The sequence below is a fragment of the Littorina saxatilis genome, linkage group LG17, assembly GCF_037325665.1.
Source record: "Littorina saxatilis isolate snail1 linkage group LG17, US_GU_Lsax_2.0, whole genome shotgun sequence".
In the NCBI taxonomy this organism is placed as follows: domain Eukaryota; kingdom Metazoa; phylum Mollusca; class Gastropoda; order Littorinimorpha; family Littorinidae; genus Littorina; species Littorina saxatilis.
Genome location: NC_090261.1, coordinates 49,229,504 through 49,253,378, shown reverse-complemented (window position 1 = coordinate 49,253,378; position 23,875 = coordinate 49,229,504). Strand labels below are relative to the sequence as shown.

Genomic DNA, 23,875 nt, shown 5'->3' with positions numbered 1-23,875 from the left:
GTGCTGATTATTATAACTGTATTTTTTTCAACAATACTCTTGACACCAGTCTTCAAAGTCACAATCATAATGCCCAGCACACACACCTTATCTTCAACTGCCTAATCAATAAAAACAGTAGGAGAGGATTTACTTATACCTTTTCCACCAACCAAACACAGAGCACATTAGGCTTTCAATGTCTCCCAATTTCTCTCTGTTAGCTTTACTGCTTTACATCCCCCCCCCCACTTTCAAAGAAAAAAAAGGAACAACATGCACAAAAAACCAGCAGAATACCACCAAGAAATCATGATCAGTCTGTGAAGTTTATTCTAATAACGAAGACATATTTCTAGCAGCTGCTGATAATCACAGTGATGGAAATGTTGAGCCTTGAAGGAAGTCTGGGAAACGGAGGAATATCGCACATTTATAGAGAAGTTCAACCCAACAGGATCATTATTTGATGTCACAGACTAGTGTACCCAATTCAACTGCCGGATGAACCTTCAAGCTTGTCTATTTTTGCTGCTGTTTCTGTCCACGGAGCTTGCTGATTCCGCCTTCCTGGTCGCGGGAAGTAGGACTGTAGATGTAGCAGTGAAGTAGATCTGTTACTGCTGAGCCAAGCTTAACTGTTCTGCTTTGTCGATGACAGTCTGCAGTTCTTGGTCCAGGTTTTCACACACAGTCTTCATGGAGTCAGCTAGCACCTTACTCACTGGGTCTGTGTGTTGTAGCTGTAACAAAAGCAAGAACTATGTTAGGACTTTGGAACAGGTAGAAAAGATAAACAAAAACTAAAAGTCACAAAACGATGTACATCTGCAAACATTAAAAACAAATTCACACATTATATGAGTGCACTCAAAACACACACACACACACACGCACGCATTCTCAAATACACACATACACTCATTCACACACATACTCACACACAGACAAGACAAAACAAGATTGACTGACCGACCCACTCTCTCACTCACTCACTCACACAACGGAAGAATCAGGTCAGGCTTTAGTCTAAAGCAAACACGATCCCTGGGCTAAACAGAACAAAGCAATCACAGCATTACAAAGACAAACAAACACACGGACAGCCCGGGCACACACCTTGATCTTGTTGACAACTCCCTTCAACATAAACTTTGCGGATGACAGCATCTGTGTAGCCTGCTGTGTGTTGTCCATCTGCTGTACACACGACTGGTAGGCTGTGAAGATAAAACAGTACAGTTTGAAACATTCCACAGAAATACATAGAAAGCCTAGCGTTGACCTAAGTCCCTCCACAACTACTGCAATTTAACAATTTTGGCAAAAAGTATACCTTTATGAAAACATGCATGTATGCAGGCATAGACACAAGCACGCACACACACACACTGAAAACTCAGTGTTATGCCTAAAATTCTTAATGGTTACACGCTGGATTCTACTTCCGCATGTGCAGTAGAGTATGACAACACAAAATGTATAACTCTCAAGCAAACAAAGCAATAGAAGCACTCAAAAGATGAGAAAAAAAATGAGAACTAATTTCCCAACCCGTCTGTGGTCAATGGCATAATTCCAAGCGCTTTCTCCTCTTCCTTCAGTTAATCTAGCTCAACAGCACTGTAGTTTAATTCAATTATCTGCAATTAGCTTTTTTAAGTTTATCATAAAGAATCAGAGCCAAAGTAAAACCAGTGACATGTGTACTCACTTTTGGCCAGCTCCAGCGACTGCTGGGCAATCTTCTCACACTGCTGTTGGTCTTTCTCCCAGCCCGACTTCTGCGTCACACAGCGGTGAGACTTCTGCAGGTACTGGGCAGTCTGTCAATTACAGCAACAGTGAGTATGAGATGTACACAGGTGCTCACTTCAAAACAACTCTTTCACAGACAAAACAACAGAAAACTATACTGAATCAATCAATCAATCTATATGAGGCTTATATCGCGCGTATTCCGTGGGTACAGTTCTAAGCGCAGGGATTTTTTTAATTTTTTTATTTTTTTATTTTATGCAATTTATATTGCGCACATATTCAAGGCGCATGGATTTATTTGTGCCGTGTGAGATGGAAATTTTTTTACACAATACATCACGCATTCACATCGGCCAGCAGATCGCAGCCATTTCGGCGCACATCCTACTTTTCACGGCCTATCATTCCAAGTCACACGGGTATTTTGGTGGACATTTTTATCTATGCCTATACTTCTTCTTCTTCTGCGTTTGTGGGCTGAAACTCCCACGTACACTCGTGTTTTTTGCACGAGTGGAATTTTACGTGTATGACCGTTTTTTACTCCGCCATTTAGGCAGCCATACGCCGTTTTCGGAGGAAGCATGCTGGGTATTTTTGTGTTTCTATAACCCACCAAACTCTGACATGGATTACAGGATCTTTTTTGTGCGCACTTGGTCTTGTGCTTGCGTGTACACACGGGGGTGTTCGGACACCGAGGAGAGTCTGCACACAAAGTTGACTCTGAGAAATATATCTCTCGCCGAACGTGGGGACAAACTCACGCTGACAGCGGCCAACTGGATACAAATCCAGCACGCTACCGACTGAGCTACATCCCAGCCACTATGCCTGTACAATTTTGCCAGGAAAGACCCTTTTGTCAATCGTGGGATCTTTAACGTGCACACCCCAATGTAGTTTACACGAAGGGACCTCGGTTTTTTGTCTCACCCGAAAGACTTCACAGAAACATTGACAACAACATCCAACATCCTCGCTAATCATCAAGACCAACAAGTATAAAGACACACACACACACACACAGGCAGACATATATGATAAAACATAGGTATTTCTGTTCATCAACAAAAGCTGAGAGTAAACTCTACCTTCTCCAAATCCGGAGTGTGACTGGGAGTTTCAGCACGACACAGGTCAGCATATAACTGCCACACATCCCCGTCACTTGTCACCTGCACACACAAACAAAATGAAAACCTGTTATGGGCCAGATGAATACCTTCCCATGTACAAACGATACCGTCAATACATACTTTGTTAATTCCAATATATAAACTGTTTGGTCAACTGAACGGATTAAAATTTGCAAGGCATCAAGAAGAAAGAACACAAATGTATGTAATTCAGTCAACCCCCTCCATGAAAACCCTTCCATTTTAGACTTCTCCTCTTTTCAGATTAACTTTTTAATATCAGTAAAATTACCTCCGTTTCAAGACTCTCCGTCTTTTTTTTTCTCTCCAAAAATCTAACATCCCCAGATTTTTGGTAATCTTAAAGAAGTCGCGCAAGGCGAAATTACAACATTTAGTCAAGCTGTCGAACTAACAGAATGAAACTGAACTCACTGCATTTTTACAGCAATAGCGTATACTCGTAGCATCGTCAGTCCACCGCTCGATGCAAAGGCAGTGAAATTGACAAGAAGAGCGAGGTAGTAGTTGCGCTGAGAAGGATAGCACGCTTTTCTTTATCTCTATTCTTTTTAACTTTCTGAGCGTGTTTTTAATCCAAACATATCACATCTATATGTTTTTGGAATCAGGAACCCACAAGGAATAAGATGAAATTGTTTTTAAATCGATTTCGGAAATTTTATTTTAATAATAATTTTTATATTTTTAATTTTCAGAGCTTGTTTTTAATCCGAATATAACATATTTTATATGTTTTTGGAATCAGAAAATGATGAAGAATAAGATGAACGTAAATTTGGATCGTTTTAAAATTTTTATTTTTTTTTTACAATTTTCAGATTTTTAATGACCAAAGTCATTAATTAATTTTTAAGCCACCAAGCTGAAATGCAATACCAAAGTCCGGCCTTCGTCGAAGATTGCTTGGCCAAAATTTCAATCAATTTGATTAAAAAATGAGGGTGTGACAGTGCCGCCTCAACTTTTACAAAAAGCCGGATATGACGTCATCAAAGGTATTTATCAAAACAAGTCGCGTAAGGCGAAAATACAATATTTAGTCAAGTAGCTGTCGAACTCACAGAATGAAACTGATCGCAACGCAACGCAGCAAGACCGTATACTCGTAGCATCGTCACTCCACCGCCCGTGGCAAAGGCAGTGCCCGTGGAATTGACAAGAAGAGCGGGGTATTCGTTGCGCTGAGAAGGATAGCACGCTTTTCTGTACCTCTCTTCGTTTTAACTTTCTGAGCGTGTTTTTAATCCAAACATATCATATCTATATATTTTTGGAATCAGGAACCGACAAGGAATAAGATGAAAGTGTTTTTAAAACGATTTCGAAAAAAAAATTTTGATAATAATTTTTATATATTTAATTTTCAGAGCTTGTTTTTAATCCGAATATAACATATTTATATGTTTTTGGAATCAGCAAATGATGGAGAATAAGATAAACGTAAATTTGGATCGTTTTATAAATTTTTAATTTTTTTTACAATTTTCCGATTTTTAATGACCAAAGTCATTAATTAATTTTTAAGCCACCAAGCTGAAATGCAATACCGAACCCCGGGCTTCGTCGAAGATTACTTGACCAAAATTTCAACCAATTTGGTTGAAAAATGAGGGCGTGACAGTGCCGCCTCAACTTTCACGAAAAGCCGGATATGACGTCATCAAAGACATTTATCAAAAAAATGAAAAAAACGTTCGGGGATTTCATACCCAGGAACTCTCATGTCAAATTTCATAAAGATCGGTCCAGTAGTTTAGTCTGAATCGCTCTACACACACACACACACACACACACACACGCACAGACAGACAGACAGACAGACACACATACACCATACCCTCGTTTCGATTCCCCCTCGATGTTAAAATATTTAGTCAAAACTTGACTAAATATAAAAAAGAAAAAAAAGTCCGGGGATATCATTCCCAGGAACTCTCATGTCAAATTTCATAAAGATCGGTCCATTAGTTTGGTCTGAATCGCTCTACACACACACACGCACAGACAGACAGACACACACACATACACCACGACCCTCGTCTCGATTCCCCCTCTACGTTAAAACATTTAGTCAAAACTTGACTAAATGTAAAAATGGGGGGTAGGGGTCCATTGAAGTAAGAAAAGTCTACAGTAAAACCAGTAACCTACCTTGGCAGTAATGCGACCAAACAGTTCCAGCATCTTGGGGTGGAGTCGTGCAGAAGGCTTCCCTCCTGCGTCTTCCATGTCGGTCACCACTGCTTTCACCACAATACGCAGCACCTGCAACCACAAGATAGCTAATACACAATTGACATACAGAAGGAAGAGTTACAAAACACTAGCAAGGCACTAGCAAAACACACTGGAAACACCTACCACCTTTGCTGTCTTTACACATTATATAATCAGGAAGACAGCATCAAGTATGACAGTTCTAACAACATCAACAGCATGCTATGATTTCCATGTTCCAATTCACTGTTCAGCCACACACAAAAACAAAAAAACAGTAGCAAAGAAAGATGAAATTTTGTTTTGGTTTTGCAAATGGTAAATTTAGATTGCTTGGTGTAATCTAGTTGGAATTCTTGGTTTCACACATCAAACAGTATGATTACTGTTAAAACATTGGATTTGCTCTGATACTCTCAGGTGTTCACACATTCTGTCCTCAACACTGATACAACCCCTTTTGTTGCCCTCATCCACAAGGCATCAACACTAGACCTTCAAAGGAAAGTAAAGAAGCTGAAACAATCATCATAATAGTTGCTACATGTATTTACCTCCGTGTCAGTCCACTTTTCTTTCAAATCAAGCAGACGATGATACGCTTGGATGACCTCATCAAACTCTCCGCAGTCTGTGGCAAACTGGATGAACATGATTTTTCAGAAGTTACACATGCAGGACCAACCTTGACAAGGTCTAATTAAAGGCACAGTAAGCCTCCCGTAAACCATCACAGATACTGTCAGGCTTTTACACACAGTACAAACACCCTTCCATTTGAACGCTCACCAAACGGGAACATCCTAGGTACCCTACGTAAAGAGCGAGCAATTTTCAAAGAATTTATTTTTGCGTGGTTTATCTTTTCCCTGAGCCATCGTGAACCCGTGTGATCCAGTTTCCCTTTTTCACAATGCAGTCGTCAGTTTGTAATTTGAATGCGGCTCGCTGTGAGCTTATCTGCAATAGCACGTTATTATGTACATGTACCTCTGAGTTTTCACGAAACAAACGAATGTGGTTCATAAGAACTCTAGCGATGGCTTTTGACTGCCTATAAACCGCCGTCTGCTACGAAAACCACGACCTTGCGTGACCCTGCTTCCGGGCTTTTCTTTTTTCAAACTTTCAAAACTTCCAATTGTATTGATCTTGTCTTGATGAAAAAATAATTCTTTTATGATTTAAGAATGTTTGTGTAACAAGCTGTCAATTTATTATTTAGATTTTAAAAGTTAGGTCTAGCGCAAAAACGCACCACGGTCCGATTCATTCTGATAATCATCGCTCCACGGCTATCGCCAGTTGAAGGGAAGTAACTCATTTTTGACCTGAGTTCAGGATGGGTCCGATTGTGATGGAGACAATCCGAAAAATTAATTCTTTGAAAATTACTCGCTCTTACTTTACGTAGGGCACCTAGGATGTTCCCGTTCGGTGAGTGTTCAAATGGAAGGCTGTTTGTACTGTGTGTAAAAGCCTGACAGTATCTGTGATGGTTTACGGGAGGCTTACTGTGCCTTTAAGTATCAAATATCAAAATGCATGTGTAACTCACTAACTGGTTTTATCATTGTGTTATTATTGATTAGAGATTAACTGAACTTCATGAGTGGATACATATACAACGACAAACAAATCTTTTCAGATTTTCCGTCCACAATAGAACAGATGTGACAACCAGCAGATCACTTCTTTATTCTCTGTATGACAGGGTGATCTGTCACACATAAAATGCTAAGAACATTAGTTTGAATTTCTGTTACATCTTAACTGTTTGATATATACATGTACTATCATACAAAAATAAATTCTGCAATAAATGAGTGAAAAGTAAAAGGCTCTTGAAAAACAAACAAAAAAACCCAGCAAAGCTAAGAGCAAGAAAAATGCTGAAAATTTGTGTTAAGTGTTCCTTTGCCAGATAAAGAAAGATGATGCTAACTGAAGAACTATATAATTTTAAAAAATTTGAAGCAATTTCTGAAACTTTGTTTATTTTTTAATTTTATTTTTTTAACTCAACTAGTACTTTAATGCAACAGCAGACACAAGCAAAATGTAAAGGAACAGTTCAGGAAGAGACTTGTGTGCAAACTTACCAGAAGACAGTTTTCCCACAGTCGCCAGTTCTCATAGTTACATTTGATGGCGTCCTTCAAGGTCAGAAATGCCATTCTCCTGAGAAAAAGTAACCGAAAAACTGATGAAACCAACAATTTTTTTATTGCATCTTCTTTGTTCATGGGCTGAAACTCCCATGTACACTCGTGTTTTTGCAAGGGTGGATTTTTACGTGTATGACCGTTTTTACCCCGCCATTCAGGCAGCATACGTCGATTTCGGGGAAAGCATGTTGGGTATTTTCGTGTTTCTATAACTCACCAAATTCTGACATTGATTACAGAATCTTTTCCGTGCGCACTTGGTCTTGTGTTTGCGTGTACACACGAAGGGGAATAAGGCACTAGCAGGTCTGCACATAAGCTGACCTAAAAAATCGGACAAATCTGCACCCTTAACCCACCAGGCGGCTGCGGCCAGGATGTGAACTCACGACCTTACAATCAAGAGGCCGATGTCTTATTCTCAACGCCACTGCGCCTGTCTTTAATTGCATAAAAAGATACGTTAACATTGAAAGTAAGCCACATTTAATCTTTCAGAATAGCAGGCACCCAAAGATCTGCTGGGATAGCTTACAAATCAATTTAATACTGCATTCTTCTCCAAAGACAGAGTATGGTTGCCTATAAGGGAGAGTGATTGAAAACAGTTGCACAAGTAATCTTCCCATTCTGATAACAAAACCACATTCTCAGTAACAAGTGGACCCACAAGTGTTAAGCGCAAGTACCCTCCAAAAGAACAACACTGCATTCTTAACAGGTGTTTTCTGTAGTTATCATTTACAAATAATTTTGATTTAACAATGAAAAACTCACTTCTTTTGCAGTCTGGCATAAGCTGTTGCCAGGTTGCTCCACGCTTCATAGTTCTGAAACCAAAAAACACTTTATTTGAAAATAATTAATGTTATTTCCAAAGAAAAATGAGTCAAACATTTCTTGACAGACCTTCATTGAAGCGTGTGTGTTGGTGTGTGTGTGTGCTCACACACATGTATGCATGTGTGGGTGTGTCTGTACAATGATATTTGTTGCTGACAAAGATCACCTTCAAATATGATTGACCACAGCACTGTTTTCCCACCCTCTACTCACTTTCTATCCCCAACCTATCCCTTCCACACATACACATACAGACATTATATAATCACTCCCAAGACAGAAGAAAGCTACCGTCTGTTTCAAAGACTGAAGAAGAGAATAACTTACGTCAGAGTTAATGTTGACGCATCTTTTGAAGGCCCTAACAGCAGAAGAAGGCTACTCCCCGTTTCAAACACTGAAGGAAAGAATAACTTACATCATAGTCAATGTTGACGCATCGCTTGAAGGCCCGGACAGCAGACTCGTAATTCTTGGCGGCCATGCAGGCACATCCACATGTGAACCACACTGGGATCTGTGAGAGAGGTATACACAATGCAGATCAAAAGCACAGTACAGTAATTTAGGCTTTAGTCAGCAGTCTCCTCCCAGTTAGAAATACTGTTTGGATAAAACATCACACACACATCCAACCCAATTTGGTCCAATTTTTGTATTGTACTGTGCAGACATGAGCTCATAAAAGTGCCCCAAAAAACACACAAAAGAAAGCATGCCCCCCCCCCCCCCCTCAACATTTTTGTGAAGAATTGATGCCAATTGAAATTGTGCATTCTTGGGACCCCATGCATGATCTCTTAAAAATGACAGAAATCCAACCACTGAAGTGGAACAAATATCACACCTGCTGTAAAACTAGAACTAAACTGTCTTTGGTGTTTAAGATTAACCTCTCTTGGATCTCTGCTTCCTAAAAACTAAATGATGTGCCTCGCCCAAAATGTGTATGCAGCAACCCAATAACATGCGCTGTCTAAAGGTTACATTTAACCATTACGTTTCCTTTACATGTCGGATTGCTGCAACATGAACAAGTCGCGTAAGGCGAAAATACAACATTTAGTCAAGCTCAGTCGAACTCACAGAATGAAACTGAACGCATTGCATTTTTTCCGCAAGACCGTACACTCGTAGCAAAGGAAGTGAAATTAACAATCCAGAAAAGCGCGGTTGCGGTTGAGCTGAGGAGGATAGCACGCTTTTCTATATCTCTATTCTTTTTAACTCTCTGAACATGTTTTTAATCCAAACATATCATATCTATATGTTTTTGGAATCAGGAACGGACAAGGAATAAGATGAAATTGTTTTTAAATCGATATCGGAAATTTAATTTTCATCATAATTTTTATATTTTTAATTTTCAGAGCTTGTTTTTAATACGAATATAACCTATTTATATGTTTTTTGAATCAGAAAATGATGAAGAATACAATAAACGTAATTTTGGATCGTTTTATAAAAAAAAAATTTATTAAAATTTTCAGATTTTTAATGACAATTAATTTTTAAGCCTCCAAGCTGAAATGCAATACCAAAGTCCGGCCTTCATCAAAGATTGCTTGGCCAAAATTTCAATCAATTTTATTGAAAAATGAGGGTGTGACAGTGCCGCCTCAACTTTTACAAAATGCCGAATATGACGTCATCAAAGACATTTATCAAAAAAATGAAAAAAACGTCTGGGGATATCATACCCAGGAACTCTCAAGAAAAATTTCAGGAAGATCGGTCCAGTAGTTTGGTCTGAATCGCTCTACACACACACACACACACACACAGACACACACACACACACACACACATACACCACGACCCTCATCTCGATTCCCCCCTCAATGTTAAAACATTTAGTCAAAACTTGACTAAATGTAACAAAAGCATGATACACAAGGCAAGCACCAATGCAGAGAGTGGCTTACCTGTAGAGAGTTGAGAGCCAATGACTTTTCAAAACAGTCCACTGCCTCCTCAAACTGCAAACAGAAGTAGACATCATTTAAAAAAAAAAAAACATTCCGAGGAATCATACCACACTTAAGTCAATCTTTTTTTTCCTGCTGTGTCTAAACAGAGCACACACCAAAGATGCCTTCTTTCCTGTTTAAGCCATCTTTTAAATCATCATAGGTAGGCTATTTTCTGTGCAGAATGGGATTAAAAAAAAAAATTCCGTAGCTAACACCTATTACAATCTGTGAAACGACTTCAGGAAAACTGACTAGCAAAAACTTAACAGGTAAATATTGTTCTAGTGCATTAGACCCCAAATTTATGTAAACAGTGCATTACAAAATCAGACACCCTTTCATTTGCACAACAAAACCATTGGTAAGCACACCGTGTCTGGCATTTCATTCTGCACACTTCAAAACAGATTCTATTGTACACGTTTATTTTCAAGTCCATCAGAGCATCCTTGATTCCACAGGTAAAATTCATGTGGTTTTTCACCACCTGATGACATAAGTCTTGAAGAACACAAACCAATAATACAGTGAAACCTGTTAGACTCTCCTTTTTAAGACTCCCTTTAAATCAAGACCTGATCTTCTCAGACCGTCTCTTCACAGGGTCATAAAATTTACCTGTTTTAAGACCTGTTCTCTTCTGAAAGACCTGAATTCATCCGATTTTTGCAGGCCTTAGATTACATGTACCACTGTGCTACAAGATAAGAGGCTGAGAAAACAAGAACCCTGACCTTTTCCTCAGCGAAGTAGACGTAAGCGAGACACCTCATGGCTCGGGCACTCCTCTGATTGGACATCTCCCAGGCCTTCTCGTAGTGGGTTTTGTTGCGTGTTACGTCACCAAGGTAACACAGCAGTGTGGGCGTCTCCTTCACCGCCAACTGTTCTCGGATCACCGACTCTGCCTGGACGCACACACAGTAAAAAAACAAAGCAGACTTAATGGTTATTTTGTGGAACATTCATTTAAAAAAAAAAACACAGGACGACAGACATAAATGTCTATCTGCTTCAGATCGATTTCTTTTTTTTTTAGAATTCACTTCTCATCCATAAATGAGCACTTACTTCTGTCATTTCAATCTGAGCTCGCAGCCTAGAACAATGAGCATTTACACAGTAACTCTTTTCATTAGGAAAATTAATCAAAGAAATGCAGCTTGAAATGCAACTCATACAAAAATTGCAGTGAAACTAGCACAATAACATCGAAAAACAAAAACAAATTGCTTTCTGACCAGATATTACTAAAATTTGAACAAGCACTATGACAACAAAAAGAAGTGATGAGACAAATTATTAGCTGCCTAAAAGTTCTTCATCTGAAAAATGCAGTTTAAGGTAGCACAAGACACATACAATGACCATCTATAGAAAGAAAAAGTCGCGTAAGGCGAAATTACTACATTTAGTCAAGCTGTGGAACTCACAGAATGAAACTGAACGCACTGCATTTTTTCACAATGACCGTAGTCCGTCGCTTGTGCAAAACGGAGTGAAACTGACGAGCCTGTTCAGCGCGGTAGTGGTTTCGCTGTGCTGCATAGCACGCTTTTCTGTACCTCTCTTCGTTTGAACTTTGTGAGCGTGTTTTTAATCCAAACATATCATATCTATATGTTTTTGGAATCAGGAACCGACAAGCAATAAGATGAAATTTTTAAATCGATTTCGAAAATTTGATTTTGATAATAATTTTTATATTTTTAATTTTTAGACCTTGTTTTTAATCCGAATATAACATATTTATATGTTTTTGGAATCAGAAAATGATGAAGAATAAGATGAATGTAAATTTGGATCGTTTTATAAAAAAATAATTTTAATGACCAAAGTCATTAATTAATTTTTAAGCCACCAAGCTGAAATGCAATACCGAAGTCCGGCCTTCGTCGAAGATTGCTTGGCCAAAATTTCAATCAATTTGATTGAAAAATTAGGGTGTGACAGTGCCGCCTCAACTTTTACAAAAAGCCGGATATGACGTCATCAAAGACATTTATCGAACAAATGAAAAAAACATCTGGGGATATCATACCCAGGAACTCTCATGTCAAATTTCATGAAGATTGGTCCAGTAGTTTTCTCTCAATCACTCGACACACACACACGCACACACACAGTGACACAAACACAGATACACCACGACCCTCATCTCGATTCCCCCTCTATGTTAAAACATTTAGTCAAAACTTGACTAAATGTAAAAAGCCAAAATGTTATCTGTATACTAGCTCCCATCAACTTCTTTCCCAGATCACTCAAAGAACAAGAAATTCCTCCGAGGTAGGAAAAACACCCCCGTCCTTACCATTCTCACTGCCACCAACTGAGAAGGTTATTTCCCTTTGACCATTAATATGTCCCTCTATAAGTCCTTGTAGAATCTTAATCCACCAATAACTCCCTAACCGTGTGTTTGACTGGTCCCAAGTTTTGTAAGGACCGTCTCAGGAATGTATAGAACCTGTTCACTAAGTTTGGTGACGATCGGTCCGTTCATTCTTGAGATCTATATGCGAACACAAACACACAAACAAACACATCGACCGAATCCTATACACACCCCTATACCGGGGGTGTAATAATGAACAAGAGAAACCCATACAAACAATACCTTTTCTCGCTTGCCCAGTTGCTGGTAGCAAGCAATGACATTTTCCCACAGTTGCAAACGTTCATAGATATCCAGCGCTGCGCTGGTGCAACCCATAGATATCAGCACAGTTGCTAACTCACTCTGCACAATTACAGTAGCAATCAGAAACAGATCCTTAAGAAATAAACAGCATCATCATAAGAAGCAATTTGAAAACTACCAAAAGGTGCTCAGACGATCGCATAAAAAGAATCAAGATACATGTATCTACATGGACAACTTTATCACCTCGAATGAGAAATCATGTGTGGTGCTTGTCACAACAATAAACAACATACAACGAACATGTGAAAACATGAAAGAAAAGAAAATTCAATCTACGAAAAGAAAATGTTCACTAAACAATATTTATCCAGTTCATTGCACGAATCATTTCAACAAAGAGAGGCTAAACCAGATAGAAACATCGATTCATGATTCACATTTATACCATAAATAACCATACATTTTTGTTACCTTGACAGTACCTGCACAAGACGTTTTTTCTGTGTGGATGTAAGTGTGTAACCGTGCACACTTGATATCACTCTTTAAAATTCTTATTGTAAGAATAGCTTGTTGTGTGGTCCCAAGTTTGTGTATGAAATGCCACCCGTTGTCACACAAATAAAATCATGTTTAAACCAAACCACCAAAACACATTCTCTAGGCAAAACAATAATGTATGTGATTACTTACCTGTAGAGCCCAGGAGGTTGGAGGTCGCGCAGCGAAAAACAGCTGTAACCTCACTGCTGCGCCTGGTTCAGGTTTCTGGATCTGGTTCACTAAATCCTGCACATTTACATCAATCAATCAATCAATATGAGGCTTATATCGCGCGTATTCCATGGGTACAGTTCTAAGCACAGGGATTTATTTTTTTAATTTATTTTATTTTTTTAAAATTTTTCTTTTATGCAATTTATATTGCGCACATATTCAAGGCGCAGGGATTTATTTATGCCGTGTGAGATGTAATTTTTGTACACACTACATCACGCATTCACATCGGCCAGCAGATCGCAGCCATTTCGGCGCATATCCTACTTTTCACGGCCTATTATTCCAAGTCACACGGGTATTTTGGTGGACATTTTTATCTATGCCTATACAATTTTGCCAGGAAAGACCCTTTTGTCAATCGTGGGATCTTTAACGTGCACACCCCAATGTAGTGTACACGAAGGGACCTCGGTTTTTCGTCTCATCCGAAAGACTAGCACTTGAACTCACCACCTAGGTTAGGAAAGGGGGGAGAAAATTGCTAACGCCCTGACCCAGGGTCGAACTCGCAACCTCTCGCTTCCGAGCGCAAGTGCGTTACTACTCAGCCACCCAGTCCTACAAACATATGCACCTGATTGCAAACATGAGAGAAAAGTAATACGGTTGATGAAAATGAGATACAATTTATACCTTTGTGTCTGCATCTTTGGGTGGTTGGGTGATATGATAGACATATCTTCCTTGGCTGATACTTTCATTTCCAATTCCATCACCTTTACAAGTCCTCGTTAAGTACAAACATTTCAAATTACGTATTTCCTGCTCATCAATCTTTCACAGAATTGTGTGAAATAACAATCGAGAGCCCCCCGCGGGTTAGGGGGAGTCCCATATTGGTTGGGACGAGAAAGAATTTACCCGATGCTCCCCAGCATGTCGTGGGAGGCGACTAGCGGATTCTGTTTCTCCTTTTACCCTTGTTGGACGTTTCTTGTGTAGAATATGGTCAATGTTTGTAGAGATTTTGGTCAAGCAGTGTGTAGGAAATGTTAAGTCCTTTGTACTGGAAACTTGCATTCTCCCAGTAAGGTCATATATTGTACTACGTTGCAAGCCCCTGGAGCAATTCTTTGATTAGTGCTTTTGTGAACAGGAAACAATTAACAAGTGGCTCTATCCCATCTCCCCTCTTCCCTCCGTCGCGATATAACCTTGAATGGGTGAAAACGACGTTAAACACCAAATAAAGAAAGAAAAAACAATCGAGAGGTGCTCAAGTTATGATCAACATTAATAAAAACATCACACTAACATCTATTTATTGAGTGTACAGTGGAACCCGCCTTTTACGACCTTCAAACATATGTGACCCTCCACCACGAAATGAGTCGCATGTCACCTCGTCCGGAGAGTGTCTGGTAACACTGTGAGGGTCACCTTAGTCACAGGCTTATAACTCACACAGTTTTTGCTCTTTTCTCTAAAACGGGTTTCACCACTGGATAGAGCATAAAAAACTATTTAGGAAAATGTAAAAATATGAAAATCATGCAAAGGTGACATGCGACTCATTCCGTGGTGGAGGGTCACATATGAGAAAAGGGAGGGAGTCTTAAAATAGAGGTAAATTTACAGAGGTTATGAACAGAACATCTGAGAAAGGAGGGTCTTAAAAGGGGGGGTTCTACTGTATGAGAATTGTACATTTCATTTAGATAATCTCAGCTGAACATCTTTTCCTACACTACCCTTGAAAGTCTAGAGCACCAACCTCAAGTTGCTGCATAGCCCTTTCTACGCGCCGTCGACTGTGACATTCCAGTTTACAGCGGAGGGTGAGAGCGGCCACAGCCACGGACCAGCTGGACACTTGTGATAGGATGAACTGAAAATAAAAATGGTCTGTTTGCAGCCTACAATTTTAACATCGATAACAAAAACAATGTTTGTTTGAATCTTCAAAACTTTGCAAATGAACGTTTATGTGCATCTTTAAAACTGTCAAAATCAGGAAATCAAGCGAAATGGGAACACAGATGATTACAAACAGGTAATTTTTCTAATGTGGTTATTTTTTATAACTCTTATCAACACTACTTTGGAGCTGGAGCTGTCATTACTGCATGATGTCTCGTTGAAAGCAAAACCATTCAAATTTATCCGTACCTCCAAATATGTCATAACTTCTTCTTCCGTTAGTTTTTCCTGGGCAACAGCTCTGCGATGACTTTCCCTGCATAAAGAAAGAAGAGGCAAACATAAAGAAAATAGAGATCCAGAACTGTACACCAAAATCAACAGATTCTACATGCGCTTTCCCTTCATATAATAATTCAGTTGACGCACAACAAAATCTCAGATTGTTCCGCAAGAGTTTTTTTTTAGTAAACATGTCAAATTTTGGCATTAATAACAGGCTAGTTTTCTTGGGAATGTGGAACAAATTTCAAAGTGCAAATGGGTAAAGAATTATGATGGGTGTTTTTTCTCTCCAAAAGAATGCATCTATGAATCGACTTGAGCATAACTGAACAGCAAGGAGTTCAGAGCTTATCAACATGGGAAGGTAAAACTTTAACACTCAGTTTCTGAGTCATTAGTAGGTGTGAAAGTGGCGTACACAGTGTACTTACAGTAATAATGAGAAATGAAAAGATCTTTTGACAAAATATAAATTTTATAAGAAATAAACAGATCTTTTGGAAGAGTTTAAAATGAGAAACGAACAGATCTTTTGACACACCGTAAATAAGACATCGAAAGTTTTTCTCAAACTCACATGACTGCTAAAAGCAGCGCCTGTTCCACTGGGGACAACTGTGTGACTTGATTGCTCTCTTCATCTTTGAAGTTAATTTTCTCCAGAACAGTGTCGTCACCAAGTGCTAAACTCTGCAGAAATTCAGACAAAGAGAATCAACATGAAGCTGGCACCACAGATGGTAAAGACACCTTCTCATGCAGTTTTTGTTTTAAACTTGTGAAACTATAAGTGTAATCTTTTCACTCAAAGTTATGTTGCATTCAGAGGATGTAACCCCAATGATCCACGCTAAACAATGCTACTTTTTGAGTCCCAGGAACACACTGGGATTGTTTTTTGTTGTTACATTCTTCAGTAAGCCCCGGTTTACAAAAACTCCAACTGCGATAACTGCACAGCATATATTGTTTAAATGTTCTTCAATGTTTTGACATGTTGTGTTTTTGTTTAAGTTGAAATTGTGATATGCACCACTCATTTCTTTCTCGAGACAATAAACTTGTCTCACATCTAGACATTTATCTGAAAAAGTTGTTACCTCAGGAACAGGGCCAGAGAAGTGTGGATCACAAAGACCGATTGCTGGCAGAGTGTGTTCCCCCTCATCGCGAGTGACCTTCACCATCAGTTGTGCTTTGTGTTCCTGCTGAAAGCGCGTCCTTTTGCCCAGTGCACCTGGAAGACAGCACAACTAAACCAGTCACTAGTGTTTGCCAACTGTGTCACAAATGGTATGAAAATATATATACTTACATGTTTCTGACAGCAAAAGATTTCAAAAACCAACAAAAACAACAGCCTGAATTCAGCTCTTTCTGTATTTTGCCTTTCTCTGGCACTGTTTCGGCACTACTTGTTCTTTTCACTCCTGCTGTTCGTCTTCTTCTCTTTGTCTCTGTTTGCCTGCTTGCTTCTTTCTCTCTCTTTCTGAAGAATCAACATAATGGGCTGACTGCCTCACAACCACAAAACAAAGTCACAACAGATCTGCACATCCATCCTAAATTCTCTATTAACGTACCTGTGAGCTCCATGTTAATGCCAGCCAGCTTTCTGGCCTGTTTGACGTGATCCCTGGACATCTTGTCTTCCCAGTACACCTGACACATGCGTGCTGCTTCTGTGTGGAACAACACCGCCACGTCCCTACCACAGAACCATTTTCCGCAAGTGTCAATATTGTTAATCAATTAACATTTTGTCTCTAAGATGTCAGATTTGTCAGTCTCATGTGAATCTTCCAGGAACACTACCACATCCCTGCCCCATAATCACTATAAACAAGTGTCAATACTGTCAATCAGTTAAAGTTAAACACTTTGCCTCAAAGACAATCTAGCTAACACACCTATGAGGTTTTATATATGGAACAACTACCCCATATCCCTGCAACACAATCACTGCGAAAAAGTTTAAATACATTAGACCCTCCCTTTTCAAAGACTCCCCGCTCTGAGACCTCCCTCTTGCGTTTTTCAGGTTCTGTGTTCAACATATTTGTAAAGTTACAAGCACCTCCATTTTATGGCTCCTCCCTTTTAAGAAATGATTTTTTTCAGATTTTTGGAGGTATTAGGGGTTCCATTGAACCTTCATTGAATCAACAAAATGTTTATCTAACTAAGGTCACTTGGCGAATAACAGTTCTGCTGTTTGCAGTTTTACTGTATCGTACATTTTGCTGAATATTTGTTGGAGGCAAACTAACTCTACTTTATATCCAAAATTCTACACTTACTTCAACATGGAATATAAACATAACACAACGTTTCCAATTTTGTTAACAATCTGAAAGATTTTAGCAGGATTTGTCAGGGCATATACAATATCAGTAATGAAATATTAGTAATTTTCAAACTTAACAATCTGCAATTGTGTCAATGTTGCAGTTGAACACTGCTTCCAGAAGAAAAAAACAGCCCAAAACAATTCTTAGTTACCTGTTCTTGTCGTCACTAATGAGTGTCTCCTTCTTGGAAGCTGAAAAACAAACAGAAAGTAATGACTATAGAACAAAAGTAAGACACAAATGCAGAAATAAACAAAAATAAATGAAGAAAAAATTAATCAAAGCAAACTAAACACATACTCCAGCTACAAATGAGAAAGAAAACTTTCCTCCCTTCTTCACCAACCTGTCTTTGAGAAGTGTGTATGTGAAACAATATTCTCTCTCATATTGCTTTCTCCACATACATGTAATAGCAAACACACACACAAATGTGAGAGCATTTGACAACTTTTTTTTCAAACTTACTTTGTTCTAGTGTGTCTAGGATGGTGGCTCGAAGTGTTGGAGACTTCTGCTCTAACAGACTCTGCTGCACTGACAGACATCTGGCCAGCCACCAATCCCATGTCTGCAAAAACACATCATAATAAAATCACTACAGTAGAACACAAAAAATAAACTCCAGTCGTAACAGTAACACAGACACACACACATTTTGGACACCCCCCTTTGATTGTGCTGTCCAGACAGTCCCATAGTCTGCTGACAAAAGAGCAAACACAGTGGCTCAAATTACACAGACAAGACATATCTGGCACAGATCGACTGTGAATGTTCCAAAAACAAGAATAAAAAAAGGAGAAAGGTTAGTAACTTAGTCCAAAGGAAGGTCTTATCATAGACAAAACAAAACATTCACTAGAACCTCAGTCTATTGATCTTCAAAGTGCACAAACACAATTTTGGCTCAAGTTACACAATGAATCACACCTGTAATGAAGTACACAGATGTCGGCACTCAAGGAAGATGATTCTTGCCAGGTGCAGAAAGCCAGCGAAGCGTGACAAGCTGTAGGCAGGCTCTCCATCTTCACTAAGGTATGACAAAGCTTTTTCCTGAACATCCTGCAACAAAATCAGTCAGTCTACAGTATTCTGGGCTGAGTACAGACACAACGTAAATCAGAAGTCGGGCAAATTTAGGCCAACACATTACACAGCCTTAGGTTTAACTGTTTTGAGAAAAATATATCCATGACAGTGACAAATGTAAGTTGGCATGTAAGCAACTTCCAGACACACACTTCATACTTATATTTTAGGTTCAAGTGTTGTTATCGTTAGAACTGACAATGGCATTGTTCACCATGCTTGACCAGTCAAAATTAATTTCAAGCATTTAATTCTGCCCAACATGAAATGTACATCTCAGCAATGGTGACAGACATTGAAACAGACCAAGAAAGCATTTAATATGAGAGAAAATAACAACAAACCTTGTCATCAGTAAAAGGGTGTGCAAGTACAGCAACTGGAGAAGTTGAAGTGGGAGGACCAAGCCAGTTGTTCTGGATAAAAAGCTGCAGACACGCTGCACCTGTCACCAACACTTCAAACTCCCTGTAATCAATGATAATATGTAACTCAGGGATGTTGCTACAAATCCATACCTATAGGACAAATGTCCTGAGTTCTTCAGCATCAATAGGACATTTGACCGCTTTCAGAAAGTCTAATAGGACATTATGAATTTGCGCCAAACAGCTTATAACACATTCCATGGAATTGTTCCAAAGTCACTGTGTGCCCACACACACACGCACACACACACACACCTACGCGCGCGCGCTGTAGAACACACACATAATATAGTAAATACATCAACACAGTGTGTGTATAATGTTGTATTTGTTTAGTTTCAAAGAAACCACAACAAAGAAACCAACATGAACAACTTCAGAGCTCTTACTTTGATTACAAACTGCATGATTTGGATAAAAGTTGAAAAACAAAATGATCGGTTTGATCTAATGCTGATCTTTTGCGGCATAATTCAGTGCTTCGTCTCGTATCGAAAACAAAAGCAGACGACAAATTTAGTCAGTTGGAGTTGTCTCCCGTACTCCTGCAGCATGCACTGATCTAAAAATAATCCACTATAATAGACGGTTATACCCAAACGGCGCATACCGCAAACGGTTCGGGAATTCCCGACAAAAGAAAAGATCCGCACTGGCAACTCCAGTGTCAGCTGAACACGAGAGCGTTCTGTCTTTTAGAAGATTTGTATCTTGAAATGAAAATTAACGAATATCGCGCTGTCCGAAGGAATGGAGTACATATCGGACAATGACCACGCTCAGGCTAAAACGATAGGACATCTGACCGACATGCGGCAATGTGAATCGGACATTTGGGGATTTTCATCGATAAATGTCCGATGTCCGACGCCTAACAACATCCCTGTGTAATTTAAGATTTGATCTCCAACATACCTCACTACTTGATTTTCAATCATTCATCACACACTACCCTTCTCTTTTTTTTCTAAAATACAGTCAAACAACATCTACACATAACACTGGTGTCGCTGTCAGTGTCATAGTTTGAGAAGTTCAGAACTGATAAAATTCCAATTTTAGGCCAAAAAAAAATTAGGAGTGGTTAAGGTAACATAGCCAAAAAAAATAGGGTAGGAAGGTAGGCAATCACTTTTTTTTTGTTTAACTTTTTTTTCTAATGTGACATTAGAAAAAAAAGTTTAAAAAAAAAAAAAAATGTGTACAAATCAAACCTACTTGACAGGAAAATAAGTGTGCGACTCGAGCGCTGTCGCTTTCATTGCGTTTTCTGCACTCGTTTTTTTTTCTTTTCTTTCTTTCTTTCTTTATTTGGTGTTTAACGTCGTTTTCAACCATTCAAGGTTATATCGCGACGGGGAAAGGGGGGAGATGGGATAGGGGAAAGGGGGGAGATCGTATAGAGCCACTTGTCAATTGTTTCTTGTTCACAAAAGCACTAATAAAACAATTGCTCTGGACAGGGGCTTGCAACGTAGTATAATATATTACCTTACTGGGAGAATGCAAGTTTCCAGTACAAAGGACTTAACATTTCTTACATACTGCTTGACTAAAATCTTTACAAACATTGACTATATTCTATACAAGAAACACTTAACAAGGGTAAAAGGACCGTTAGTCGCCTCTTACGACATGCTGGGTAGCATCGGGTAAATTCTTTCTCGTCCCAACCAATATGGGACTCCCCCATACCCGCGGGGGGATTTTTTTTGTTTTTGTTTTGACAAATGTAAGGCCAAAAAAAAAAAAAGGTCTGTTTACCAAAAAAATAGGGTCGGTAGGTCGGGATTTTTTTTCCCTTTTTTTTCTCCTCCAAAAAACCATATTTTTACGTTATTTGCACAAAAAAAAAGATTTTTTTTTCTCCCCCAAATGCCAAAAAAAAGTCTAGGGTCGCGCGAACACGTGCTCTCAGCGCGCAGCGCTGAACCGATTTTGGTTTTTCTGTAGATCCACTATATCCATTCCCAGTAACTCTTCCTTATCTTCTCCAGTGTTTTGTTTTGCGCGTCTATCCATATTCCCGTTACTACGTTACTATTTTTAGAAGGTCACTGCACGTTACTACTTTTAAATCTCCCTTCCTTCGTGTGGCGTCAATCCATATTCCCGTTACTACGTTACTATTTTAAGAAGGTCACTGCACGTTACTATTTTTAGATCTCCCTTTCTTCGTGCGCCGGCAAAGCCGGCGTACACCCGGCAAAGCCGGGTCCCAGGCTGCGCCTCGGCTCTACTTCTTCCCGGCGAAGCGGGTAATCATCTAGTATGAAATAACTGAGAAACAAATAAAGGGACGTAAGCGCTCTTCATACACATGACATGTCAGTGAGAGTTATGCAGAACCAGTCTCCTGTTAAACGAGAGAATAAATTAACAAGCATCGAACAAGTGATATTGCATGGTCCTCATTAGTCATACACTGCATGTAAATTGTGAATGTTATCACTCTAACAAAATTAATAAACTGACCTGGAAATTTGGCTATCACCTGCTGCTGCAGACAAATGACGTTCAACATTTTTGACAATGCAGCTCTCAAGACTTGGTTGATTTTCCGGGTTTGATCCAAGAATCGGTTTCGCTGCATCGCAACCCAGCACTGCCTCCAAATTGCAATCCAAAAATGATCTCACAATTTCAGGAATGTTTTCGTCATCTGGAAAGGTTAGAAAGAAAAAAAAATCAATTAAATGTACCAATTATCTAAAACAACACTAGAAGTATAACGCTAAACAACGACAACGTAGATCCCTTATTCCCCGCTGATTACCTCATACATATATGAGTGGTGATTTAAGTGTACACTATTCTATGACAACGACTACACTAACCATCAAGTAGCAAATATTGTAAGAGGAAACCCAGAAAAAGACAGAGGTTTCTTCAAGTTGGAATATATACTAATAAATCTGGAATCATGTTGCGGGTTGATACAAATACTAGTATTACCACTGCCCCAAGAAGTATACAGACACAGGTCTAGAAAATACACAAACAGGCACTAGTCTTCTAACTTCTAAGTTCAATCACAGGCGGAAGGTATCGTCCACTGGAGTTTCTGTGATACACTGATATAGGTATGTGTGAGTGACGTCACGAATGCGCAGCTGTGCTGCTCCGCGAAACTTGTGCCCAGACTCGGCTCTCGCGCGCTCAGCGACTCTCTCTCTTTCGCTGTTTTCTAGCCTCGTTTTCGTTTATCGGAAAGACGGCGTTTTCTGTGACGTAGTTCACGTTTTTCCCTTCATTTACATACAAGTTTCAACTTCCCGCGACGCGTAATAGCTGAGCTACGCTAGTTTGAAAGTTTTGGTTCTTCTTCTAACACCATTTTGACATCAAACGTGGATATCAGGTATGTTGATTCTGCAATCAGCTTGTAGAATAATCATTTCTGAGTCTATTTTAGTGATTAGGTTTTGAATTTGTGGTAAGAATTTGGAGATTTGCTCATTTCAATGTGGTCAGTTTTTCAGATCGCGCCAGGAATGGCCGATCAAGTGCTTTTCTGAGAATCTTCATCAAATCTAGACTAGAATCGTTTATACTACTTCTAATTAATGTATTTTACTTTATTAACATTCCGTATGCTTTGGTTTTCTTCTAGCTTTGAAAATAAAAAAGTTAGGCAGGTTTACAGTCGCTTGGTTGTGTTAACGACGGTAATTAATTCACCTTTTATTTAATTAATTAATTAACTAAAAAAAAAATTGTCATTTTTTTTTATTTCAATCAATAGTTCTAGCCATAACAATTCCAGAGATATCTTTGGTTTTCTTCTAGCTTTGAAAATAAAAAAGTTAGGCAGGTTTTTGTTGTTCAGCGCATGTATGTAATCTGGTCACAAATTTTCTAATGTCCAATTAGTAAAACAAAGGACGGGATTTTATTCAATTAAAAATTCGTAACTTTTGAACAAATTGACTCACAGTGTTCATACTTATACCATTGGAATGGTCTTTTTATTATCTTTTCAACAAACTACATTTCATTTATTTCATTTACCTTTCATTTTTTCTCTAACATACCTAACTGATAGTAGTAGTCCAGTGGACGATACCTTCAGCCTGTGGTTCAATCCAATGATATTCGTATTTCACAACAGAAGCTGAAAACATTTTATTACAGAACTTACCAAGGGATTGTCTCAATCTGTCCCCTGTTAAAACAGCTAGTTCCATCGTGCTGATTCGTGATGACAACACACTTTCAGGCACGTTCTTTAAGGGCGCAGCCATGTTAGGTAAGGGAAATCACTCATAACAAGTGGAACATTTTTGGCAGATTACTCTCCCTCACCGGTCGATATTCGTCGGAAG

The 23,875-nt window shown here is 39.0% G+C and overlaps 1 protein-coding gene across 1 annotated transcript; it reads right to left on the bottom strand.

The window, feature by feature from the left end:
* Nucleotides 1-3: 3 nt before the first annotated feature.
* LOC138953691 (tetratricopeptide repeat protein 27-like) lies at nucleotides 4-23,811 on the bottom strand. Its single transcript, XM_070325584.1, has 24 exons — nucleotides 23,692-23,811; nucleotides 22,026-22,212; nucleotides 19,467-19,590; nucleotides 18,961-19,095; nucleotides 18,496-18,598; nucleotides 18,179-18,218; nucleotides 17,260-17,384; nucleotides 16,777-16,913; nucleotides 16,254-16,366; nucleotides 15,641-15,707; nucleotides 15,246-15,359; nucleotides 13,445-13,540; nucleotides 12,725-12,847; nucleotides 10,839-11,012; nucleotides 10,057-10,110; nucleotides 8,550-8,648; nucleotides 8,066-8,118; nucleotides 7,223-7,301; nucleotides 5,675-5,761; nucleotides 5,055-5,168; nucleotides 2,835-2,918; nucleotides 1,694-1,805; nucleotides 1,099-1,199; nucleotides 4-722 (listed from the first exon to the last, which is right to left on the bottom strand). The coding sequence occupies exons 1-24, from the start codon at nucleotides 23,792-23,794 to the stop codon at nucleotides 597-599; spliced, it is 2,550 nt and encodes an 849-aa protein (XP_070181685.1). The 5' UTR covers nucleotides 23,795-23,811; the 3' UTR covers nucleotides 4-596.
* Nucleotides 23,812-23,875: the final 64 nt, after the last annotated feature.

Excerpts from the sequence above, each read along its gene's own strand:
- LOC138953691 (XM_070325584.1), bottom strand. The coding sequence starts at position 23,794 with ATGGCTGCGCCCTTAAAGAACGTGCCTGAAAGTGTGTTGTCATCACGA. Across the intron at positions 17,385-18,178 it reads ATTAGTGACGACAAGAACAG|GGACGTGGCGGTGTTGTTCC; the intron begins GTAACTAAGAAT and ends GTTCTGTGGTAG. Across the intron at positions 12,848-13,444 it reads CAACCTCCTGGGCTCTACAG|AGTGAGTTAGCAACTGTGCT; the intron begins GTAAGTAATCAC and ends GTAATTGTGCAG.